General features: G+C 42.6%; 1 protein-coding gene across 1 annotated transcript in view; it reads left to right on the plus strand.

The window, feature by feature from the left end:
• LOC106568399 (integrin alpha-2) overlaps window positions 1–23911 on the plus strand; it is a 60827-nt gene that overhangs the window by 4324 nt on the left and 32592 nt on the right. Inside the window, exons 2-17 of the mRNA XM_045692521.2 lie at window positions 2357–2480; window positions 9779–9888; window positions 10249–10340; window positions 14264–14378; window positions 14565–14692; window positions 14984–15132; window positions 15523–15673; window positions 15891–16056; window positions 16268–16341; window positions 16449–16587; window positions 16852–16997; window positions 19773–19916; window positions 21605–21808; window positions 21951–22081; window positions 22688–22851; window positions 23094–23242. Of these exons, the coding sequence (XP_045548477.1) occupies window positions 2357–2480; window positions 9779–9888; window positions 10249–10340; window positions 14264–14378; window positions 14565–14692; window positions 14984–15132; window positions 15523–15673; window positions 15891–16056; window positions 16268–16341; window positions 16449–16587; window positions 16852–16997; window positions 19773–19916; window positions 21605–21808; window positions 21951–22081; window positions 22688–22851; window positions 23094–23242 (2186 nt within the window). The remainder of the gene's footprint in view (window positions 1–2356; window positions 2481–9778; window positions 9889–10248; window positions 10341–14263; window positions 14379–14564; window positions 14693–14983; window positions 15133–15522; window positions 15674–15890; window positions 16057–16267; window positions 16342–16448; window positions 16588–16851; window positions 16998–19772; window positions 19917–21604; window positions 21809–21950; window positions 22082–22687; window positions 22852–23093; window positions 23243–23911) is intronic.

Below are 23911 nucleotides of genomic sequence, written 5' to 3' on the forward strand. Positions count from 1 at the left end.
ATAGCCTGGTCAAATGTTGTGCACTATATAGGGAATAGCCTGGTCAAATGTTGTGCACTATATAGGGAATAGCCTGGTCAAAAGTAGTGCACTATATAGGGAATAGCCTGGTCAAAAGTAGTGCACTATATAGGGAATAGCCTGAAACACAGGAAGTTGTGAATGACTAATACATTGGTGTGGGCTGTGTGGGCATGTATGTATTTACATTCTGTTAACAATTCCAATACAGCACCAGGGAATAGTTCAGTTGTACTTTTGAATCTGATCCTATCGTCATAGTGTAGGATGAAGTTTCCATAATGTTAACATACATAAACACCTCAGAACAGCCTCAGCTCGTCGGGGCATGGACTCCACAAGGTGTTGAACGTGTTCCACAGGGATGCTGGGCCACTTTGACTCCAATGCTTCCCACAGTTGTGTCAAGTTGGCTGGATGTCCTTTGGGTGGTGGACCATCACACAGGAAACTGTTGAGTGTGGAAAAACCCAGCAGCGTTGCAGTTCTTGACACAAACCGGTGCGCCTGGCACCTACTACCATACCCCGTTCAAAGGCACTTCAATCTTTTGTCTTGCCCATTCACCCTCTGATTGGCGGACATACACAATCCATGTCTCAATTGTCTCAAGGCTTAAAAATCCTTCTTTAACCTGTCTCCTCCCCTTTATCTACACTGATTGAAGTGGATTTAACAGGTGACATCAATAAGGGATCATAGCTTTCACCTGGATTCACCTGGTCAGTCTATGTCATGGAAAGAGCAGGTGTTCATAATGTTTGTGGAGTTATTTACAGTGTTATTACAATTTGATAATAGTATCCCTCTCCCTATAGTATCTGAGCCGTGAAGTAGTATGGAGCAAAATGCTACAGTTATGGAAGTGTGAGCCTCATTTCTCTATTTGTTTGAAGTGTAAAGTCCACCTGGCCTGTGTTGGGTTGGGTCTTGTTATAGTATGTGAACTTGATTCTGGTGTCACCACCCTACTTAGCAAAATGCTCTTTGTTGGTCTGCAGTATAAAATGCTCATACACCTTGTTCGGAACAATGTCTATTAAATCGATTTATATTGGCTCCCACAGCGTATGTGAAGAGTAGATTTTAAAAAATGCTTTATTGGGCAAGGCTAAATCCTAACCCATTAATTATTTCTGTGCTGGTTCAGTTCTGAAGATTTAACATTTTACATTTTAGTCATTTAGCAGACGCTCTTATCCAGAGCATCGTCATCGTCATTCATCGTAATTCATTTGATTTAGCCAGGATAGACCACAAAGCGACTTACAGTTAGTTCTTTAATCTTAAGGCACCTCGGTAAGACAACCACATATCACAGTCATAGTAAGTAAAACCTTTCTCTGATTAAAGAAGCTATCAGCGAAGTCAGTGACATTAAGAAAATAAAAGGACTTTGCCAGTGTTTCTAGCGTTCCTCAGTGTCTCTCTGTGTTGTTTCTGTTATTGTGATGGATGGTGTCGTGACATGAGTGTTGTTTTGTTGTCTTTGGAGGCCTAAGTAGTGGTTTGATAAACACTCACACTCATCTCAGTAGGCCCCTGTAAATACTGTGTTTTCCTTATGACCTGCCACTGCGCCGACATGTCTGCTCCTCAGACCAGTAATCTGTACACATTGTCATGCTGCGACTTGTCCAGATAGGTGATCACTGACACAGTCACCCACGGCCAGATTCCCCCAGTCTCTAGATACACCATCCTCAGTGCTATCGGGAAATTTAAGGCATCTGAAATTCTTACTTCGCTTTACAATAGGACAATTAGCACATGTGCAGTATCACATTTGAGCTTCGGGCTGCTGTATGAATTGTGCATGCTAGGTTGTCTAAACATGAAGTTGATTATTATTATCTTTGTCATTATATTCACACCTGAAGTTAACAGGGTGGAAGAATACTATCTTCATGTCTCACTGTGAATGCGTAAAAGCTGTTATGTCTTGATGGATGTGTTTGTATGTGTCTGCCATTCGATCCCTCTGACACCTTACTGTAATAAGACCTGACTTTGCATAGTACTATACAGTATGCGTTGTTGTTGTTGTCGTTGTTATTTGTGTACTACTGCAGGACCCTGGGAACAAGGCCCCCCCCCCCCCACACACACACACACACACACACACACAGTCACCCACACACTTACGCAGCCCCACACACACACACAAACACACATAAAAGCTGAGCACTTCATATCTCATATCACAGGTGATGAAAGTGTGTAGGCTTAAGTTATTCAATTTATCTTACTGATTTACCCAACCCTGAACTCTGGCTGTCTGCAGCATGTAATGTGGAGGAGAGTCTGTTATTTAAGATGGTCTCTCTCTCTGCAGGTTGGAGCATCCCCGGGTCCTTATCCTTTAATGTGGGAACTGCTGGAGCCAAGGTATTTTCTGGACCTGCTGTAGAGGAGTTTGGATACACTGTGCAACAGTTCAGGAATCACCAGGGCAAATGGTGAGGATACTGAGTCATGTATTGTGTACGCCGCAATGCAGAAGTAATGTGTGCTAGAAAGCACTTGGTTCTGTTATTTCACAGACATAACTTAAAGGTAGCTAAATCATGGTAGGAATAGAATAATGATAATGGTACACTGCCCTAAACTTTGCTGATGTTGTGCTGTGTCCCGTCACTCTCACACCCCAGGAGAACCCCTACTGAGAACATCCGTTTTCTCTGTTGTTCCTGTTCTTACCACCAGGTCACATGACACTCAGCAAAGTTGACAACGGGGCTGGATGCAGACACTTCAAACACAGTAGTGACACACACACACACACACACACACACACACACACACACACACACACACACACACACACACACACACACACACACACACACACACACACACACACACACACACACACACACACACACACACACACACACACACACACACACAGATACACACACACACACACAGATACACACGCAGATACACACACAGATACACACACACAAACCCTTGACAAACCACCACACATACATTCTACAGTTGTCTGCTGATCAGCGCAGGCATCACAGTTAAACCAAACCACCACCATACATTATACAGTTGTCTGCTGATCAGCGCAGGCATCACAGTTAGACTCTTCGGTTCACGTCTTTGCTCACACACACACTTCCTGTGGTCTGTAATGCCGTCAGTCTGCATCCGGGAGGCTAAAGAGGAGCCATTTCCTTTTGAATATGTCTCTGCTTCCTTTCATACCCATCATAAATAAACATGGAGACTAAGGCTTAACCTATTAACTCTCTCTGTGTGGATGGAAACATCGGTAACAAAGGAAACTAAGGCTTAACCTATGTCATATTAACTCTCTCTGTGTGGATGGAAACATCGGTAACAAAGGAAACTAAGGCTTAACCTATGTCATATTAACTCTCTCTGTGTGGATGGAAACATCGGTAACAAAGGAAAGGGGTCTGAAGATGTTTCTCTGTCTGCACTCTCCACTAGACAAACATTTCATCAGAGATGTTAAGTGGGAAATGAACCAACAGAACAAATAATGATAATGAGTTGTATAATTGCCCCAAGGACTAACAGGGCCTTGCAAAAGCATTCAGACCCCTTGGATTTCTTAATATTTTATTGTATTCCAAAGTGGGATGAAAATGTATTTAATTGTATTTTGTTTTTTTACAATCTACACAAAATACTCTGTAATGTCAAAGTGTAATAAAAATGTATAAAATATATAAATTAAATAACAAAAATACAGTCATTGCCTAAGTGTTCAGCTCCCTAAGTCAAGACATTAGAAACACCTTTTGCATTGATTACAGCTGTGAGTCTTCTTGGGTAAGTCTCTTAGAGCTTTACACTCCTGGATTGTGCAATATTTGCACATTATTCTTTTCAAAATTCTTGAAGCTCTGTCAAGATGTTGGGGATCATGGCTAGCCAGCAATTATCAAGCAGATGTAAGTATTGTCGATGTCAAGCATACCCACACCATGATGCAGCCAACACCATGCTTGAAAATGAAGAGAATCAGTTACTCAGTGTTGTGTTGGATTTGCCCCGAACATACGGCTTTGCATTTAGCCCAAAAAGTGTATTCCTTTGCTGTGTTTTTTTTTGCAGTAGTACTTTAGTTGCATACAAGATGCATGTTTTGGAGTATTTTTATTCAGTATATTTGTATTCTTTTCAATCTGTCATTTAGGACATTATTGTGGAGTCACTACAATGTTGTTGATCCATCCTCAGTTCTCTCCCGTCACAGACATTAAACTCTGTAGCTCTTTTAAAATGACCAATGACCTCATGGTAACATCACTGAGCAGTTTCCTTTCTGTCCTGCAGCTCAGTTCAGAAGGAGGACTGTATCTTCAATGTGTCTAGGTGGTTAATACATCATCCACAGCATAATTATTAACTTGACAATGTTTAAAGAGATATTCAATGTCTGATTTGTTATTGTTACCCATCTACCAATCACTGTCCTTCTTTATGAGGCTTTCGAAAAGCTCCCTGGTCTTTGTAGTTGAATCTGTGCTTGAAATTCACTACTTGACTGAGTGACCTTACAGATGTTGTATGTATGGTGGACAGAGGAAGGGGTAGTCATAAGAAAATCATATAAATGCCTATTATTTCACACAGACTGAGTCCATGTAACTTATTATGTGATTTGTTAATCCGAATTTTACTCCTGAACTAATTTAGGCTTGCCTAAACAAAGAGGATGAATACTTTTTATAACAACTTTACACTGATTATACAAAACAATAACAACACCTGCTCTTTCCATGACACAGACTGACCAGGTGAATCCAGGTGAAAGCTATGATCACTTACTGATGTCACCTGTTAAATCTACTTCAAACAGTATAGATGCAGGGGAGGAGACAGGTTAATTAAAGAAGGATTTTTCAGCCTTATCACAATTGACACACGGATTGCCTTTGAACGGGGTATGGTAGTAGGTGCCAGGCGCACCGGTTTGTGTCAAGAACTGTACCGCTGCTGGGTTTGTCATGCTCAACAGTTTACCGTGTGTATCAAGAATGGTCCACCACCCAAAGGACATCCAGCCAACTTGACACTGTGGGACTGTGGGAGTCAACATGGGCCAGATTTTTCTTCCACTTTGACATTACAGTATTTTATGTAGATTGTTGACAAAAAATATAATTCAATCAAATTTAATCCCTCTTTGTAATACAATAAAATATGAAGAAATCCAAGGGGTTTCAATACTTTTACAAGGTCCTGTAAGTGGATGTTTTTTTATATGGTTTTGACTAACCTCTTCCCCGGGCTAATTCAACAGGTTTTGACTAGCCTCTTCCCCGGGCTAATTCAACAGGTTTTGACTAGCCTCTTCCCCGGGCTAATTCAACAGGTTTTGACTAGCCTCTTCCCCGGGCTAATTCAACAGGTTTTGACTAGCCTCTTCCCCGGGCTAATTCAACAGGTTTTGACTAGCCTCTTCCACGGGCTAATTCAACAGGTTTTGACTAACCTCGTCCCAGGGCTAATTCATCAGGTTTTGACTAACCTCTTCCCTGGGCTAATTCAACAGGTTTTGACTAACCTCTTCCCTGGGCTAATTCATCAGGTTTTGACTAACCTCTTCCCTGGGCTAATTCATCAGGTTTTGACTAATCTCTTCCCTGGGCTAATTCAACAGGTTTTGACTAACCTCGTCCCAGGGCTAATTCATCAGGTTTTGACTAACCTCTTCCCTGGGCTAATTCAACAGGTTTTGACTAACCTCTTCCCTGGGCTAATTCATCAGGTTTTGACTAACCTCTTCCCTGGGCTAATTCATCAGGTTTTGACTAACCTCGTCCCTGGGCTAATTCAACAGGTTTTGACTAACCTCGTCCCCGGGCTAATTCAACAGGTTTTGACTAACCTCGCCCCAGGGCTAATTCAACAGGTTTTGACTAACCTCAACCCAGGGCTAATTCATCAGGTTTTGACTAACCTCGTCCCCGTGGGCTAATATATCAGGTTTTGACTAACCTCTTCCCCGGGCTAATTCATCAGGTTTTGACTAACCTCGCCCCAGGGCTAATTCAACAGGTTTTGACTAACCTCGTCCCCATGGGCTAATTCAACAGGTTTTGACTAACCTCGTCCCCATGGGCTAATTCAACAGGTTTTGACTAACCTCGTCCCAGGGCTAATTCAACAGGTTTTGACTAACCTCCTCCCAGGGCTAATTCATCAGGTTTTGACTAACCTCGTCCCGTGGGCTAATTCAACAGGTTTTGACTAACCTCTTCCCCGGGCTAATTCAACAGGTTTTGACTAACCTCGTCCCAGGGCTAATTCAACAGGTTTTGACTAACCTCGTCCCAGGGCTAATTCAACAGGTTTTGACTAACCTCTTCCCCGGGCTAATTCAACAGGTTTTGACTAACCTCTTCCCTGGGCTAATTCAACAGGTTTTGACAAACCTCCTCCCAGGGCTAATTCAACAGGTTTTGACTAACCTCGTCCCAGGGCTAATTCATCAGGTTTTGACTAACCTCGTCCCAGGGCTAATTCAACAGGTTTTGACAAACCTCCTCCCAGGGCTAATTCAACAGGTTTTGACAAACCTCCTCCCAGGGCTAATTCAACAGGTTTTGACTAACCTCGTCCCAGGGCTAATTCATCAGGTTTTGACTAACCTCGTCCCAGGGCTAATTCATCAGGTTTTGACTAACCTCGTCCCAGGGCTAATTCAACAGGTTTTGACTAACCTCGTCCCAGGGCTAATTCAACAGGTTTTGACTAACCTCGTCCCAGGGCTAATTCAACAGGTTTTGACTAACCTCGTCCCAGGGCTAATTCAACAGGTTTTGACTAACCTCGTCCCAGGGCTAATTCAACAGGTTTTGACTAACCTCCTCCCAGGGCTAATTCAACAGGTTTTGACTAATCTCGTCCCCGTGGGCTAATTCAACAGGTTTTGACTAACCTCGTCCCAGGGCTAATTCAACAGGTTTTGACTAACCTCGTCCCCGTGGGCTAATTCAACAGGTTTTGACTAACCTCGTCCCAGGGCTAATTCAATCAGGTTTTGACTAACCTCTTCCCTGGGCTAATTCATCAGGTTTTGACTAACCTCGTCCCCGTGGGCTAATTCAACAGGTTTTGACTAACCTCGTCCCAGGGCTAATTCAACAGGTTTTGACTAACCTCTTCCCTGGGCTAATTCATCAGGTTTTGACTAACCTCGTCCCAGGGCTAATTCAACAGGTTTTGACTAACCTCGTCCCAGGGCTAATTCATCAGGTTTTGACTAACCTCGTCCCAGGGCTAATTCATCAGGTTTTGACTAACCTCGTCCCAGGGCTAATTCATCAGGTTTTGACTAACCTCGTCCCAGGGCTAATTCATCAGGTTTTGACTAATCTCTTCCCTGGGCTAATTCAACAGGTTTTGACTAACCTCGTCCCCGGACTAATTCATCAGGTTTTGACTAACCTCGTCCCAGGGCTAATTCAACAGGTTTTGACTAACCTCGTCCCCGGGCTAATTCATCAGGTTTTGACTAACCTCGTCCCCGGGCTAATTCATCAGGTTTTGACTAACCTCTTTCCTGGGCTAATTCATCAGGTTTTGACTAACCTCGTCCCCGGGCTAATTCATCAGGTTTTGACTAACCTCTTTCCTGGGCTAATTCAACAGGTTTTGACTAACCTCGTCCCAGGGCTAATTCAACAGGTTTTGACTAACCTCGTCCCAGGGCTAATTCAACAGGTTTTGACTAACCTCTTCCCAGGGCTAATTCATCAGGTTTTGACTAACCTCGTCCCAGGGCTAATTCATCAGGTTTTGACTAACCTTGTCCCCGTGGGCTAATATATCAGGTTTTGACTAACCTCTTCCCTGGGCTAATTCAACAGATAGAGAGTCAACTGGTGGATGACACTGGGTTTATTACAAAATAACAGTAGAGATTTATTGTTTATTCATTTGTAATCTTGACAAATACCCCACTTGAAATTAGGAGGGTAAAAAATAAAAACAATGAGTCAATATAGGGAAAACCCAGAGTCCCTGTGAACCCCAAAGAATAGATGTGCTTTGTTGTATTGAAAGCCTGAATGTATGACATCACAGAGAAATCCGGGGTCATAGTACACTCCCTTTGTCTAATTGGCTGCTTCCTGTCTCAGAGTGTAGGTTTTGGCTCCAACACAAAGTCAGGGGGCGTTTATCACTCTCTGAATCACACTGCTTGCTGAATCACTATACCTATGAAGTACAATTAAATAAGGGGAGTTTTGGAATATTCCAGGAAACAACATTGAACACAAATACCAAGAATTGTATACTTAATGGTAACAGTTCATCTAACACCAGCAATGAGAAGCACAAGACAATAGTGTGTATTCTGTAGCCAGTGGAAGGCATGTTTCTCTTCTTTGTGACACCAGGCTGGCAAAGAACTTTGCCCACTGTCCATCCGGTCCTGCATCCAGCTGATGCCATGGACTTTCATTCAGTCTTTACTAGGTTTAATATCACACCAACATATAGATTTGTTTGCAATAGAACATCATACAGGTATTCCCAGAACTCCAGATGTACTCCCATGAATGGCCAATCAAAACACAGCAAGACTTCACTGACACACTGTCACACCCCAATGACCGTAATTTCAGTATGTCTGTGCCCACTCTTTCTCAGTCTGAGTGGTGCTGTTGTGTTGTTATACTGTACCTCACAGGATGCTGTAGTGAGTCCATCTGTGTGTCAACAGTTTAGGAACGCTAGGTGGTCTGTCTGTCCACACTGTGTAGTCTAGCAAGGTGGGGCTTTCCTCCATGATGTGTCATGTGTAATGGATTGGGCTCTGCTTTCTGTGTGTGTGTGTGTGTGTGTGTGTGTGTGTGTGTGTGTGTGTGTGTGTGTGTGTGTGTGTGTGTGTGTGTGTGTGTGTGTGTGTGTGTGTATGTATATAAGCTAATCAAGAAAGGTTAATATGTGTGGCTGGTTTCTGTGTGGGGGTGTTAGACATCACATTGTGTAATGTAGTGGGCATGTGTGTCCTGACTGGCTGACTCACATGGTGGTAATGCTGTGTAATCACCATGGTTACCCAGCTCCTGATCCACCAGCAGCAGACAACGGGACTGTCACTGATTATTGCTCTCTCCTTCTCATGCAACAGAAGGAGACTGAAAACATCCCCTTAAAAATGTAGGATCTTCATTTCAGCCAGTTTGTTACAGCAGGAAAAGAATCCTGCAGCAACAGGAAATGTGAATTTTTATGTGGATTATATAATGGACATTTTTTTTATAGGGATTGATACAGTTTTCGTAAGGGGAAATCAAGTCTGACATTTTAAAGTGTAAATTACAAACTTTAGAAGCCTTTTTAAACCTCGAACACACTACAAGTTTGCATTTCCTGCTGTGCAGGAACATTTTCTGCAACAAAAGAGTGATCAAATTAAGACCCTACATGACCCTACACTTTGCCCCTCAGGGTTATGGTGCTTATTATACCTTCCACCCTAAGATGAACTGTTAGTGATGATGTTGGTAGAGTATGTGTTTACCTTCCACACCTGTAGAAAAGGACAAACTCTGCTTACCGATCATGTTACTCTAATTGTCTTGTTGTGAATGTATGGTACTGTATCCAAATATTTCCTGACAATGCTATTACATTAGTTGCCATTAATGAAGTAATTTAGATCTTCACACCATTGTAAGTAATTATTTGTAATGTGTGTGTGTGTGCGTGTGTGTGTGCGTGTGCGTGCGCGTGCGTGTGTGTTTCCCCCCAGGTTGCTGGTTGGTTCTCCCTGGAGTGGATACAACCAGGACAGGAAAGGAGACGTCTACAAGTGTGAGATCAGAGGGGCCAGTTCAGGATGTCAGAGACTCAACCTGCAGAGTAAGACAGCTCCAGCTATTTTCTATAAACAACTCTTATTCTTTTAGCAATCCTTGTGTGACTCATGTAGTGTTATCTTGTGTTTTACCATAGCATTCTTTTAAATCTCTTTGAATCCTGTCAAATCTGTCTGTAAACCAGAATGATGGCCACAGTAGTTAGGATGGGATTTTGTTCAGAGTTGAGAGTTCGCATTGAACTCACTGTGCTCATTTTGTGTTTTAATAAATGTTAGTAAACCTCTGTAATTACACCATGAGAATGTATTCAATAACACTTTACATTAAAGTGTTTTTGTTATTACAGAGTAATTATTCCTGTAAGTGCAGTGTACTAATTGTTCTTCCTCTCCTGTTACAGACTCAGTCAGCATATCAGCAGTGAGTAATGTCAATGTCAACATGAGCCTGGGGCTGACCCTAACCCGTACAGCTACAGAAGATACATTTATGGTAAGCAGATTTTACATCACTACTTCTGTACAGCTGTAGAACTACCCTAACCCTAGCTACCCTACCCTAGATACCCTAATCCTGGATACCCTAGATACCCTAACTACCCTAGCTACCCTAACCCTAGATACCCTAGCTACCCTAACCATAGATACCCTAGCTACCCTAACCCTAGATACCCTAGCTACCCTAACCCTACATACCCTAGATACCCTAGCTACCCTAACCCTAGATACCCTAGCTACCCTAACCCTAGATACCCTAGCTACCCTAACCCTAACCACCCTACCCTAACCCTAGCTACCCTAGCTACCCTAGCTACCCTAGCTACCCTAGCTACCCTAACCCTAGATACCCAAGCTACCCTAACCCTAGCTACCCTAACCCTAGCTTCCCTAACCCTAGATACCCTAGCTACCCTAACCCTAGATACCCTAGCTACCCTAACCCTAGCTACCCTAACGTTAGCTACCCTAACCCTAGATACCCTAGCTACCCTAACCCTAACCCTAGCTACCCTAACCCTAGCTACCCTAACCCTAGATACCCAAGCTACCCTAACCCTAGCTACCCTAACCCTAGCTTCCCTAACCCTAGATACCCTAGCTACCCTAACCCTAGATACCCTAGCTACCCTAACCCTAGCTACCCTAACGTTAGCTACCCTAACCCTAGATACCCTAGCTACCCTAACCCTAACCCTAGCTACCCTAACCCTAGATACCCTAACACTAGATACCATAGATACCCTAACCCTAGATACCCTAACACTAGATACCATAGATACCCTAACCCTAGATACCCTAACGCTAACCATAGCTACCATAACCCAGAGCTACCATAACCCTAGCTACCATAACCCTAGATACCCTATCTACCCTAACCCTAACCATAGCTACCATAACCCATAGCTACCATAACCCTAGATACCCTAGCTACACTAGCTACCCTAACCCTAGCTACCATAACCCTAGATACCCTAGCTACACTAGCTACCCTAACCCTAGCTACACTAGCTACCCTAACCCTAGATACCCTAACCCTAGATACCCTAACGCTAACCATAGCTACCATAACCCATAGCTACCATAACCCTAGCTACCATAACCCTAGATACCCTATCTACCCTAACCCTAACCATAGCTACCATAACCCATAGCTACCATAACCCTAGATACCCTAGCTACACTAGCTACCCTAACCCTAGCTACCCTAACCCTAGATACCCTAAACCTAGCTACCCTAACCCTAGATACCCTAACCCTAGCTACACTAACCCTAGATACCCTAACCCTAACCATAGCTACCCTAACCCTAACCATAGCTACCCTAACCCTAGATAGCCTAAACCTAGATACCCTAAACCTAGCTACCCTAACCCTAGATACCCTAAACCTAGCTACCCTAACCCTAGATACCCTAACCCTAACCCTACCTACCCTAACCCTAGATACCCTAGCTACCCTCCTCCTAGCTACCCTAACATTAGCTACCCTAACCCTAGATACCCTAGCCTCTTACATCTAGACGTTCCGCTAGCGGAACACCTGCTCCAATATCCAATGACAGGCGTGGCGCGAATTACAAATTCCTCAAAAATCCCAAAACTTCAATTTTTCAAACATATGACTATTTTACACCATTTTAAAGACAAGACTCTCCTTTATCTAACCACACTGTCCGATTTCAAAAAGGCTTTACAGCGAAAGCAAAACATTAGATTATGTCAGCAGAGTACCCAGCCAGAAATAATCAGACACCCATTTTTCAAGCTAGCATATGTCACAAAAAACAAAACCACAGCTAAATGCAGCACTAACCTTTGATGACCTTCATCAGATGACACGCCTAGGACATTATGTTATACAATACATGCATGTTTTGTTCAATCAAGTTCATATTTATATCAAAAAACAGCTTTTTACATTAGCATGTGACGTTCAGAACTAGCATTCCCACCGAACACTTCCGGTGAATTTACTAAATTACTCACGATAAACGTTCACAAAAACATAACAATTATTTTAAGAATTATAGATACAGAACTCCTTTATGCACTCGCTATGTCCGATTTTAAAATAGCTTTTCGGTGAAAGCACATTTTGCAATATTCTGAGTAGATAGCACACCATCACAGGCTAGCTATTTTGACACCCACCAAGTTTGACCCTCACCAAACTCCGATTTACTATTAGAAAAGTTTGATTACCTTTCCTGTTCTTCGTCAGAATGCACTCCCAGGACTTCTACTTCAATAACAAATGTTGGTTTGGTTCAAAATAATCCATAGTTATATCCAAATAGCGGCGTTTTGTTTGTGCGTTCAAGACACTATCCAAGTGTGACGAAGGGTTACGCGCCCGACGCGTTTCGTGACAAAAAAATTCTAAATATTCCATTACCGTACTTCGAAGCATGTCAACCTCTGTTTTAAAATACATTTTTATGCTATTTTTCTCGAAAAAAAGCGATAATATTCCGACCGGGAGTCGTTGTTTTCGTTCAAAGACGAAAGAATAAAAACATGGGGTCGCCTCGTGCACGCGCCTCCAGTCTCTGTTCTCTGATCGACCACTATCAAAATGCACTAATGTTTTTCAGCCAGGGCCTGCAAAGCCACCATTCAGCTTTTTGCCGCCTTCTGAGAGCCTATGGGAGCCGTAGGAAGTGTCACGTAACAGCAGAGATCCCCTGTTTTGGTTAGAGATGATCAAGAAGGCCAAGAAATGGTCAGACAGGGTACTTCCTGTACAGAATCTTCTCAGGTTTTGGTCTGCCAAATGAGTTCTGTTATACTCACAGACACCATTCAAACAGTTTTAGAAACTTTGGAGTGTTTTCTATCCAAAGCTAATAATTATATGCATATTCTAGTTTCTGGGCAGGAGTAATAATCAGATTAAATTGGGTACGTTTTTTATCCGGCCGTGAAAATACTGCCCCCTATCCATAACAGGCTAGCTACCCTAACCCTAGCTACCCTAACCCTAGATACCCTAACCCTAGATACCCTAGATACCCTAGACCCTACCCTCCAAGCCCTAACCCATAGCTACCATAACCCATAGCTACCATAACCCTAGATACCCTAGCTACACTAGCTACCCTAACCCTAGCTACCCTAACCCTAGATACCCTAGCTACACTAGCTACCCTAACCCTAGCTACACTAGTTACCCTAACCCTAGCTACCCTAACCCTAGATACCCTAGCTACACTAGCTACCCTAACCCTAGCTACCCTAACCCTAGATACCCTAACCCTAGATACCCTATCTACCCTAACCCTAACCATAGCTACCATAACCCATAGCTACCATAACCCTAGATACCCTAGCTACACTAGCTACCCTAACCCTAGCTACCCTAACCCTAGATACCCTAGCTACACTAGCTACCCTAACCCTAGCTACACTAGTTACCCTAACCCTAGCTACCCTAACCCTAGATACCCTAGCTACACCAGCTACCCTAACCCTAGCTACCCTAACCCCAGATACCCTAGCTACACTAGCTACCCTAACCCTAGCTACACTAGCTACCATAACCCATAGCTACCATAACCCTAGATACCCTAGCTACACTACCTACCCTAACCCTAGCTACCATAACCCTAGATACCCTAGATACCCTAGCTACCCTAATCCTAACTACCCTACCCTAACCCTAGATACCCTAGATACCCTAGCTACCCTAATCCTAACTACCCTACCCTAACCCTAGATACCCAAGATACCCAAGCTACCCTAACCCTAGCCCGCACGGTCACAAGGGAAATGTATTCATGGTAAGCAGATTTAACCTATACCTGATTGTACAGTTGGAAAGCTCCTAGAAGATCAGTTTGGGATTGGCTGATAGCCTAAAGGTTGTTTTGGATATTTTACCGTCTGTCGAATGCGTCGTCTTGTCTTTTCCTGGTAGACATGTGGACCTCTGTGGGCTCAGAAATGTGGCAGTCAGTATTACTACCCAGGGATCTGTGCAGAAGTCAGCCCTCTCTTCAATCCCCTGTCTTCATTCTCACCTGCCCTTCAGAGTAAGAGTCCACAATCATTTTTACATGTGTATCCTTAGAATAAGAATTCTCTATTGTTTTCACCTTTGATTAAAAGTATAAATTAAGTCCTACTGTATATCATATTTAACGCCCCTTTGTAATTGGAGTAATACATGGCTACCATACAGTACTGTCATTAACTCAATTCTTCTCTTGTCTTTCCAGCTTGTGGGGGTCCCATGGATATTGCTATTGTCTTGGATGGCTCTAACAGTATATATCCCTGGCCACCAGTTGTGGCTTTCCTCAAGAAACTTTTGGAGAACTTGGATATTGGACCTGACAATACTCAGGTAAGTGGGATCACAGTTATCAGTGTACTGTACATGAATTGCCACGACTGCCATTTATTTATAGGAATTGTCAAAAGCCGGATGCAATAGACAATGCAGCTTTTAAAGGCAATGTTCCTGCGTTCTAGGAGATCTCATTCACGATAAACCATGCATATTTCGTGTCAGTTTGAAGTTGCCTTTAAAAGCCGCATTGCCGACAACCCACTGTTGGCTTGAATCCTGGCCCAAGTAAATTTCATGCATTTGTCCCTATCAGTTTGTTTGTTGACTTTATGTTTTTGCTTTCAGGTAAGTATTATACAGTACGCGGTTGATCCGACTTTTGAATTCCATCTGGACTCCCACAAAACCAAAGACTCAATCATTGCGGCCGCAGCGAAAATACCCCAGAAGTCAGGCCTGGAGACGAACACCTTCCGGGCCATTGAATTTGCCAGGTGCGTCTCAGTGAGCAACACTTTCCCTGCCAGTCATTTCCTCTAGTTTTCTGGTAGTCAATGGGTCCTTAGGGGACTGTGACCTCATGTATTCTAAATTAACATATCCTGAGTCTGTTGACTCAACATATTTATAAAAAAGACTTGAACAAAAGGATTAGAATCTCTATTTCCAAACTGAAAACCCCCCAAAGAGGGGGTTAGAATGGAACACTTGAATAGAATAGAAAGGAATACAACACTTGGAAGAATGGAATTCAATGGAATCCAGCACAAAAAAAACGTGTTCAGAACAAGCGTTTTAGAAGCTATTTCTTTACATGCTTATTGCTATTGACTTGGTTTTGAGATGGATATTGCTGTTTGACACCTATTGAGTGTGCATCTCAGACAGCAGGCGTTCCTGCCTACAAACGGTGCCCGACCTGGAGCCAGCAAGGTGATGGTGGTGGTGACGGATGGAGAGTCTCACGACAAGGACCTCAAAGACGACGTCATCGGGAAGTGTGAGCAGGAGAAGATCACCCGGTTTGGTATTGCTGTAAGTTAATATCACACTCATTTAGCTTGACCTTTATATATCTAGGTTTGTCTCTCTTTAGCAAAAGGCACATGGGTATACGTATATACAGTGTTGAGTGTGAGGTATTAACATTTACTGTTTGATCCCTTTATAACATGACATTTTTATGTTTTATTAATTGTCCCTTTCATTCTAATATAAATCTCTTTAAATGCATTATTTATTATGTTTCTAGGTCCTCGGGTATTACATAAGGAATGACATCGACACTAAAAACCTGATTGCTGAGATCAAGTCCATCGCCAGCACCCCGACAGACAGGTACTTCTTTAATGTGTCAGCTGAGGAAGCTCTGCTTGAGATCGCTGGAACTCTGGGAGACAGAATCTTCAATATAGAGGGTACACTACCGTTTTCTAAAGTCATTTATTCTGAATTTTTTATAGAGGTCAAATTTGTATCCATAATGAAAAAATATCGACCTATATACATTCCAACAATATGAATGGACCTTGAAGACATGTTACCTTTTAAGAAGGTAGCAGTCTTACTCTGTACAGGACAGTAAACATAGCCACTAATCTTTTCATTGTGTGTTGTCTTGAGAGACAGGTACTGGGAAAGGGGGTGATTTTCAGATGGAGATGTCCCAAGTGGGCTTCAGTGCCCACCAAACCAAGAAGCAGGTATGTACGGGCTAAGGATACTATCACACAAACCTCCACATGTATTTCCAACCTGTCAGCCACTATTCAGCATGTTTAAACAGGCCATTCTCTCCCACTTGTTCTAGAACATGATGATGCTGGGTGCAGTGGGGGCCTATGGCTGGAGTGGTACTGTGGTTCACTACACTCCTCAGAAATCAGACATCTTCCCCAAGACGGCCTTCGAGAACATTCTAGAGGACAGAAACCACAGTTCACTATTAGGTATGTGAGTTTGATATGTTTTACAAGTCAATATTTGCTCCTTTATCTTCATTTTAAGCGGTGCTATTTTATTGTTGGTTTATCATACAACACCAAGCCATTCTTACGCCTCTTGCTTTTCCAACAATTTCTAACTTAATTTGAATGTTTATTGGAGCTCAAACTAAATATATCTTGATTTACAGTGTGACTGGCAGTAAGACTACTAGCACTGGACATTGTTACAGATCAGTCCATAATGTTCTGCTTGGCTGTTCGGTTCAGGCTACTCTGTGACGACGCTGAATGATGGCAGCATGGAGTACTACGTGGCTGGCGCTCCTCGGTCCAACCACACTGGACAGGTCATAGTGTACATCATCAACAGCAAGGGACAACCCACCGTCATAGACTCCCAGAGAGGAGATCAGGTATGAGGGTTGGACTGGCTGACAGAGAAGAGCATGTACCTTTTTTTCTGGTGGCTTTCTATTATCTCTGTTCTCTCTATTATCTCTGTGTGATCTATCATATCTGACTTGTTAATGTTGTTATCCTTTGTTTCTGCTCACTGGCTCTAAAGATACTGTGTGTTCCATGTGCTTTATATTCTGTAGATAGGCTCTAAAGATACTGTGTGTTCCATGTGCTTTATATTCTGTAGATAGGCTCTAAAGATACTGTGTGTTCCATGTGCTTTATATTCTGTAGATAGGCTCTGAGGATACTGTGTGTTCCATGTGCTTTATATTCTGTAGATAGGCTCTAAAGATACTGTGTGTTCCATGTGCTTTATATTCTGTAGATAGGCTCTAAAGATACTGTGTGTTCCATGTGCTTTATATTCTGTAGATAGGCTCTGAAGATACTGTGTTCCATGTGCTTTATATTCTGTAGATAGGCTCTGAAGATACTGTGTTCCATGTGCTTTATATTCTGTAGATAGGCTCTGAAGATACTGTGTTCCATGTGCTTTATATTCTGTAGATAGGCTCTGAAGATACTGTGTGTTCCATGTGCTTTATATTCTGTAGATAGGCTCTGAAGATACTGTGTTCCATGTGCTTTATATTCTGTAGATAGGCTCTGAAGATACTGTGTTCCATGTGCTTTATATTCTGTAGATAGGCTCTGAGGATACTGTGTGTTCCATGTGCTTTATATTCTGTAGATAGGCTCTAAAGATACTGTGTGTTCCATGTGCTTTATATTCTGTAGATAGGCTCTAAAGATACTGTGTGTTCCATGTGCTTTATATTCTGTAGATAGGCTCTGAAGATACTGTGTTCCATGTGCTTTATATTCTGTAGATAGGCTCTGAAGATACTGTGTTCCATGTGCTTTATATTCTGTAGATAGGCTCTGAAGATACTGTGTTCCATGTGCTTTATATTCTGTAGATAGGCTCTGAAGATACTGTGTGTTCCATGTGCTTTATATTCTGTAGATAGGCTCTGAAGATACTGTGTTCCATGTGCTTTATATTCTGTAGATAGGCTCTGAAGATATTGTGTTCCATGTGCTTTATATTCTGTAGATAGGCTCTGAGGATACTGTGTTCCATGTGCTTTATATTCTGTAGATAGGCTCTGAAGATACTGTGTTCCATGTGCTTTATATTCTGTAGATAGGCTCTGAGGATACTGTGTTCCATGTGCTTTATATTCTGTAGATAGGCTCTGAAGATACTGTGTGTTCCATGTGCTTTATATTCTGTAGATAGGCTCTGAAGATACTGTGTTCCATGTGCTTTATATTCTGTAGATAGGCTCTGAGGATACTGTGTTCCATGTGCTTTATATTCTGTAGATAGGCTCTGAAGATACTGTGTTCCATGTGCTTTATATTCTGTAGATAGGCTTTGAAGATACTGTGTTCCATGTGCTTTATATTCTGTAGATAGGCTCTGAGGATACTGTGTTCCATGTGCTTTATATTCTGTAGATAGGCTCTGAGGATACTGTGTTCCATGTGCTTTATATTCTGTAGATAGGCTCTGAAGATACTGTGTTCCATGTGCTTTATATTCTGTAGATAGGCTCTGAAGATACTGTGTTCCATGTGCTTTATATTCTGTAGATAGGCTTTGAAGATACTGTGTTCCATGTGCTTTATATTCTGTAGATAGGCTCTGAAGATACTGTGTTCCATGTGTTTTATATTCTGTAGATAGGCTCTGAGGATACTGTGTTCCATGTGCTTTATATTCTGTAGATAGGCTCTGAGGATACTGTGTTCCATGTGCTTTATATTCTGTAGATAGGCTCTGAAGATACTGTGTTCCATGTGCTTTATATTCTGTAGATAGGCTCTGAAGATACTGTGTTCCATGTGCTTTATATTCTGTAGATAGGCTCTGAGGATACTGTGTTCCATGTGCTTTATATTCTGTAGATAGGCTCTGAAGATACTGTGTTCCATGTGCTTTATATTCTGTAGATAGGCTTTGAAGATACTGTGTTCCATGTGCTTTATATTCTGTAGATAGGCTCTGAGGATACTGTGTTCCATGTGCTTTATATTCTGTAGATAGGCTCTGAGGATACTGTGTTCCATGTGCTTTATATTCTGTAGATAGGCTCTGAAGATACTGTGTTCCATGTGCTTTATATTCTGTAGATAGGCTCTGAAGATACTGTGTTCCATGTGCTTTATATTCTGTAGATAGGCTTTGAAGATACTGTGTTCCATGTGCTTTATATTCTGTAGATAGGCTCTGAAGATACTGTGTTCCATGTGCTTTATATTCTGTAGATAGGCTCTGAGGATACTGTGTTCCATGTGCTTTATATTCTGTAGATAGGCTCTGAGGATACTGTGTTCCATGTGCTTTATATTCTGTAGATAGGCTCTGAAGATACTGTGTTCCATGTGCTTTATATTCTGTAGATAGGCTCTGAAGATACTGTGTTCCATGTGCTTTATATTCTGTAGATAGGCTCTGAGGATACTGTGTTCCATGTGCTTTATATTCTGTAGATAGCCTCTGAAGATACTGTGTTCCATGTGCTTTATATTCTGTAGATAGGCTCTGAAGATACTGTGTTCCATGTGCTTTATATTCTGTAGATAGGCTCTGAGCACACTGTGTGTTCCATGTGCTTTATATTCTGTAGATAGGCTCTGAAGATACTGTGTTCCATGTGCTTTATATTCTGTAGATAGGCTCTGAGGATACTGTGTTCCATGTGCTTTATATTCTGTAGATAGGCTCCTACTATGGCAGTGTACTCTGTCCTCTGGATGTGGATAAAGATGGCGTGTCTGATATACTGCTGGTTGGCGCTCCCATGTTCATGAATGAACAGAAGAAGGAGACTGGGAAGGTCTATCTCCTCTCTTTCACCAAGGTAAGCCACACATACTGCACTCTACTGCACTGTGCTGTACTCTACTGTACTGTACTGTGCTGTGCTGTACTGTACTCTACTGCACAGTGCTGTACTCTACTGTACTGTACTCTACTGTGCTGTACTCTACTATGCAGTATTGTACTGTACTCTACTGTACTGTAACCTACTGTAGTCTACTGTAGTCTACTCTACTGTACTGTAACCTACTGCAGTCTACTGTATTGTACTGTACTCTACAGTACTGTAACCTACTGAAGTCTACTGTACTGTACTCTACTGTACTGTAACCTACTGTAGTCTACTATACTGTACTCTACTGTACTGTAACCTACTGTAGTCTACTGTACTCTACTGTACTGTAACCTACTGTAGTCTACTGTACTGTACTCTACTGTACTGTAACTTACTGTAGTCTACTGTACTGTACTCTACTGTACTGTAACCTACTGTACTGTATTGTACTGTACTTTACTGTAACCTACTGTAACCTACTGTAGTCTACTGTACTGTACTGTAACCTACTGTAGTCTACTGTACTGTATTGTACTGTACTGTACTCTTCTGTACTCTACTGTACTGTAACCTACTGTAGTCCACTGTACTGTACTCTGAGATACTCTGAGATATCTACTGCAGCCCTCATCCTCCACATACCACACCCGTTCTGCCAGTCACATTCTGTTAAATGTCCCCAAAGCACACACATCCCTGGGTCACTCATCTTTTCAGTTCGCTGCAGCTAGCGACTGGAACGAGCTGCAACAAACACTCAAACTGGACAGTTTTATCTCAATCTCTTTATTCAAAGACTCAATCATGGACACTCTTACTGACAGTTGTGGCTGCTTTGCGTGACGTATTGTTGTCTCTACCTTCTTGCCCTTGTCTGTGCCCAACAATGTTTGTACCCTGTTTTGTGCTGCTACCATGTTGTGCTGCTGCCATGTTGTGTTGCTACCATGTTGTTGTCATGTTTTGTTGCTACCATGCTGTGTTGTCATGTGTTGCTGTCATGCCAAAAGGCCTTTTGGTAGGCAGTCAATGTAAATAAGAATTTGTTCTTAACTGACTTTCCCAGTTAAATAAAGGTTCAATCAATGTTCTTTTTTTTAATACTGTACTCTACTATACTGTAACCTACTGCAGTCTACTATATGTACTGTACTCTACTCTACTATACTGTACTCTACGGTACTGTAACCTACTGCAGAACACTGTGTCCTCAGTCTGTACTCTACTCTACTATACTGTACTCTACTATACTGTACTCTACTCTACTATACTGTACTCTACTCTACGGTACTGTAACCTACTGCAGAACACTGTGTCCTCAGTCTGTACTCTACTCTACTATACTGTACTCTACTCTACTATACTGTACTCTACTCTACTCTACTCTACTCTACTATACTGTACTCTACTCTACTATACTGTACTCTGCTCTACTGTACTGTAACCTACTCCCAAAGCTTTCTCATGACAATGCCCGGCACATCTTCCTAAAGCCTTTCATCTCTTTTTTGAGGGCAGACCCAATACTGTACATTTCATCTAATGGTTTCAATTTGGTCTACACACCACAACTTCTGAGCCCAGTGGTTCAGGACATTCTGAAAGAGATCATCCTAAGCACACTATGAATTATTCATAATTCAATATGAATTATTTTGCATTGGTGTTTCTAGGGCATCCTAAGTGACCAGGGGATCCTGAAGGGTCCGTCCCCGGCGGACAACGCTCGTTTTGGGATGTCCATCTCAGCGGTGCCTGACCTCAACATGGATGGTTACAGTGATGTAGTGGTGGGAGCCCCGCTGGAAGACAACAACAGGGGGGTCATTTATGTCTTCAACGGGGACAAGAAGAAACTGAGGACACAGTGTTCTCAGGTAGCGACAGGACTCAACACTGTCCTCTGAATACAGACCTGCCGATGATGCAGATGGTGCTCAGGCTGTTAGAATTCAGTAAACGTGAGCATTGGATGTGAGCTCCAGTTGTGAGATCCTGTTTTATCCTGCTTCATTTCAGAAAATCCTGGGCTCCCAGCTGGATCCTGCACTGAAGTATTTTGGGCGGTCCCTAGACGCCAACTCCGACCTAAACGATGACACCATCCCAGATGTATCAGTGGGGGCTTATGGGAAGGTGGTCCAGCTCTGGTGAGATTCACTAGTTTCTTCTCTTTTCTTTGTTTTAACCCTGTTCCACACCCCCTCTTCAGAGGTCAACTATATCATTTTGTTTCCCACAATTCCAACACGTCCCACTCAAGTTAAGTGTTTACTTGATATCAACAAATTGTCAGCTGTTCTTAGCAGCTGGCCAACTTATTTTGGGTGACAGTAACTCTAAACCAAACCAATGGAATTACAGTAGGTTGTGAGAGAAACATCCAATACTTGTCTCCTCAAGTTTTAGTTGACTGTGGGAGATGTGCTGTCTCATGGACAGCTTGGTCTTAACTGTGTAAACTAATTGAGTGTTGTTTTCTCGTCCCACTCCATATGAAGAGCAGAACAGCTAGCTGGAATACTATGCTGTCTATTCCCCGCTTGGTCTGACACTGCTGCTAACCACTTCTACATAGCTGCTGATGTCCATTATATCATTACTTAAAGAATGAATCAATCAGTCAGTCAACCAATTAACCAATCAATTAACCAATAGATGAATGAATCAAACAACCAATCTAAAGTTGACTCCTACAGTATGACTTAATGATTAGGATTATGACAAGAATACTCAGTAGACTGTTCCTCTCCCAGGTCTCGAGGTCTGGCCGTGGTGACAGTGAGGGCGACCTTTAACCCTGACAAGATCAACATCCTGAGTAAGACGTGCAGGGTCAGTGGGAGGCTGGTGTCCTGCTTCAATACCACTGTCTGTTTCAGCGCCACCTTCAGGCCCAAGATACCTGTAGGACCTGTGGGTAAGCCCTGCTTTCCTGTGTCAATCTCTCTCTCTCTCTTTCTCCTTCTCTTCCACTTCCTCTCTCTCCTCCTCTCTCTCTCTCACTCTCTCCTTCTCTTGCTCTCTCCCTCTCCCTTTCCCTCTCCACAGTCACTGTCATATCAGTGGTCATGTTTAGTATTACAGGGGCTTCTCACATCATAGCAATGATCTTATGGCCCTCTAATTGTATCTTGTTGCCTCTGTTACGTCTCACCTCAGCTCTCAGGTACAACCTGACCCTGGATGCTGATCTCCAGTCGTCTCGTGTCACCTCCAGAGGTCAGTTCAGTAACTCGGAGAGAGTCCTGCAGAGAGACATCAGGGTTTCCACCTGGGAGGTCTGTGACACCTATGAGGTCTTTGTTCAGGTAAAGATAGATAATATGAATTGGTTTGATGATGGTTTGCTGAATGAAGTGTGTCTGGTTTTCCTCCTTCATCAGGTCTTATTGAATTACTGTGTTCATTTTGAATGGAGGAAGCACCCTTTCAACAACACTTAAAGGGGCAATCTGCAGTTGAAACATTAACAAAGCATAACCACTCTCAAATTCATAGACAGGCCTATGGATGCAAGGACTGACCAATCCATGATATAAAAATTATATACTGCTCAAAAAAATAAAGGGAACACTTAAACAACACAATGTAACTCCAAGTCAATCACACTTTTGTGAAATCAAACTGTCCACTTAGGAAGCAACACTGATTGACAATACATTTCACATGCTGTTGTGCAAATGGAATAGACAACAGGTGGAAATTATAGGCAATAAGCAAGACACCCCCAATAAAGGAGTGGTTCAGCAGGTGGTGACCACAGACCACTTCTCAGTTCCTATGCTTCCTGGCTGATGTTTTGGTCACTTTTGAATGCTGGCGGTGCTTTCACTCTAGTGGTAGCATGAGACGGAGTCTACAACCCACACAAGTGGCTCAGGTAGTGCAGCTCATCCAGGATGGCACATCAATGCGAGCTGTGGCAAGAAGGTTTGCTGTGTCTGTCAGCGTAGTGTCCAGAGCATGGAGGCGCTACC

Source organism: Salmo salar, chromosome 13, assembly GCF_965601325.2.
Source record: "Salmo salar chromosome 13, fSalSal1, whole genome shotgun sequence".
Lineage (NCBI taxonomy): Eukaryota > Metazoa > Chordata > Actinopteri > Salmoniformes > Salmonidae > Salmo > Salmo salar.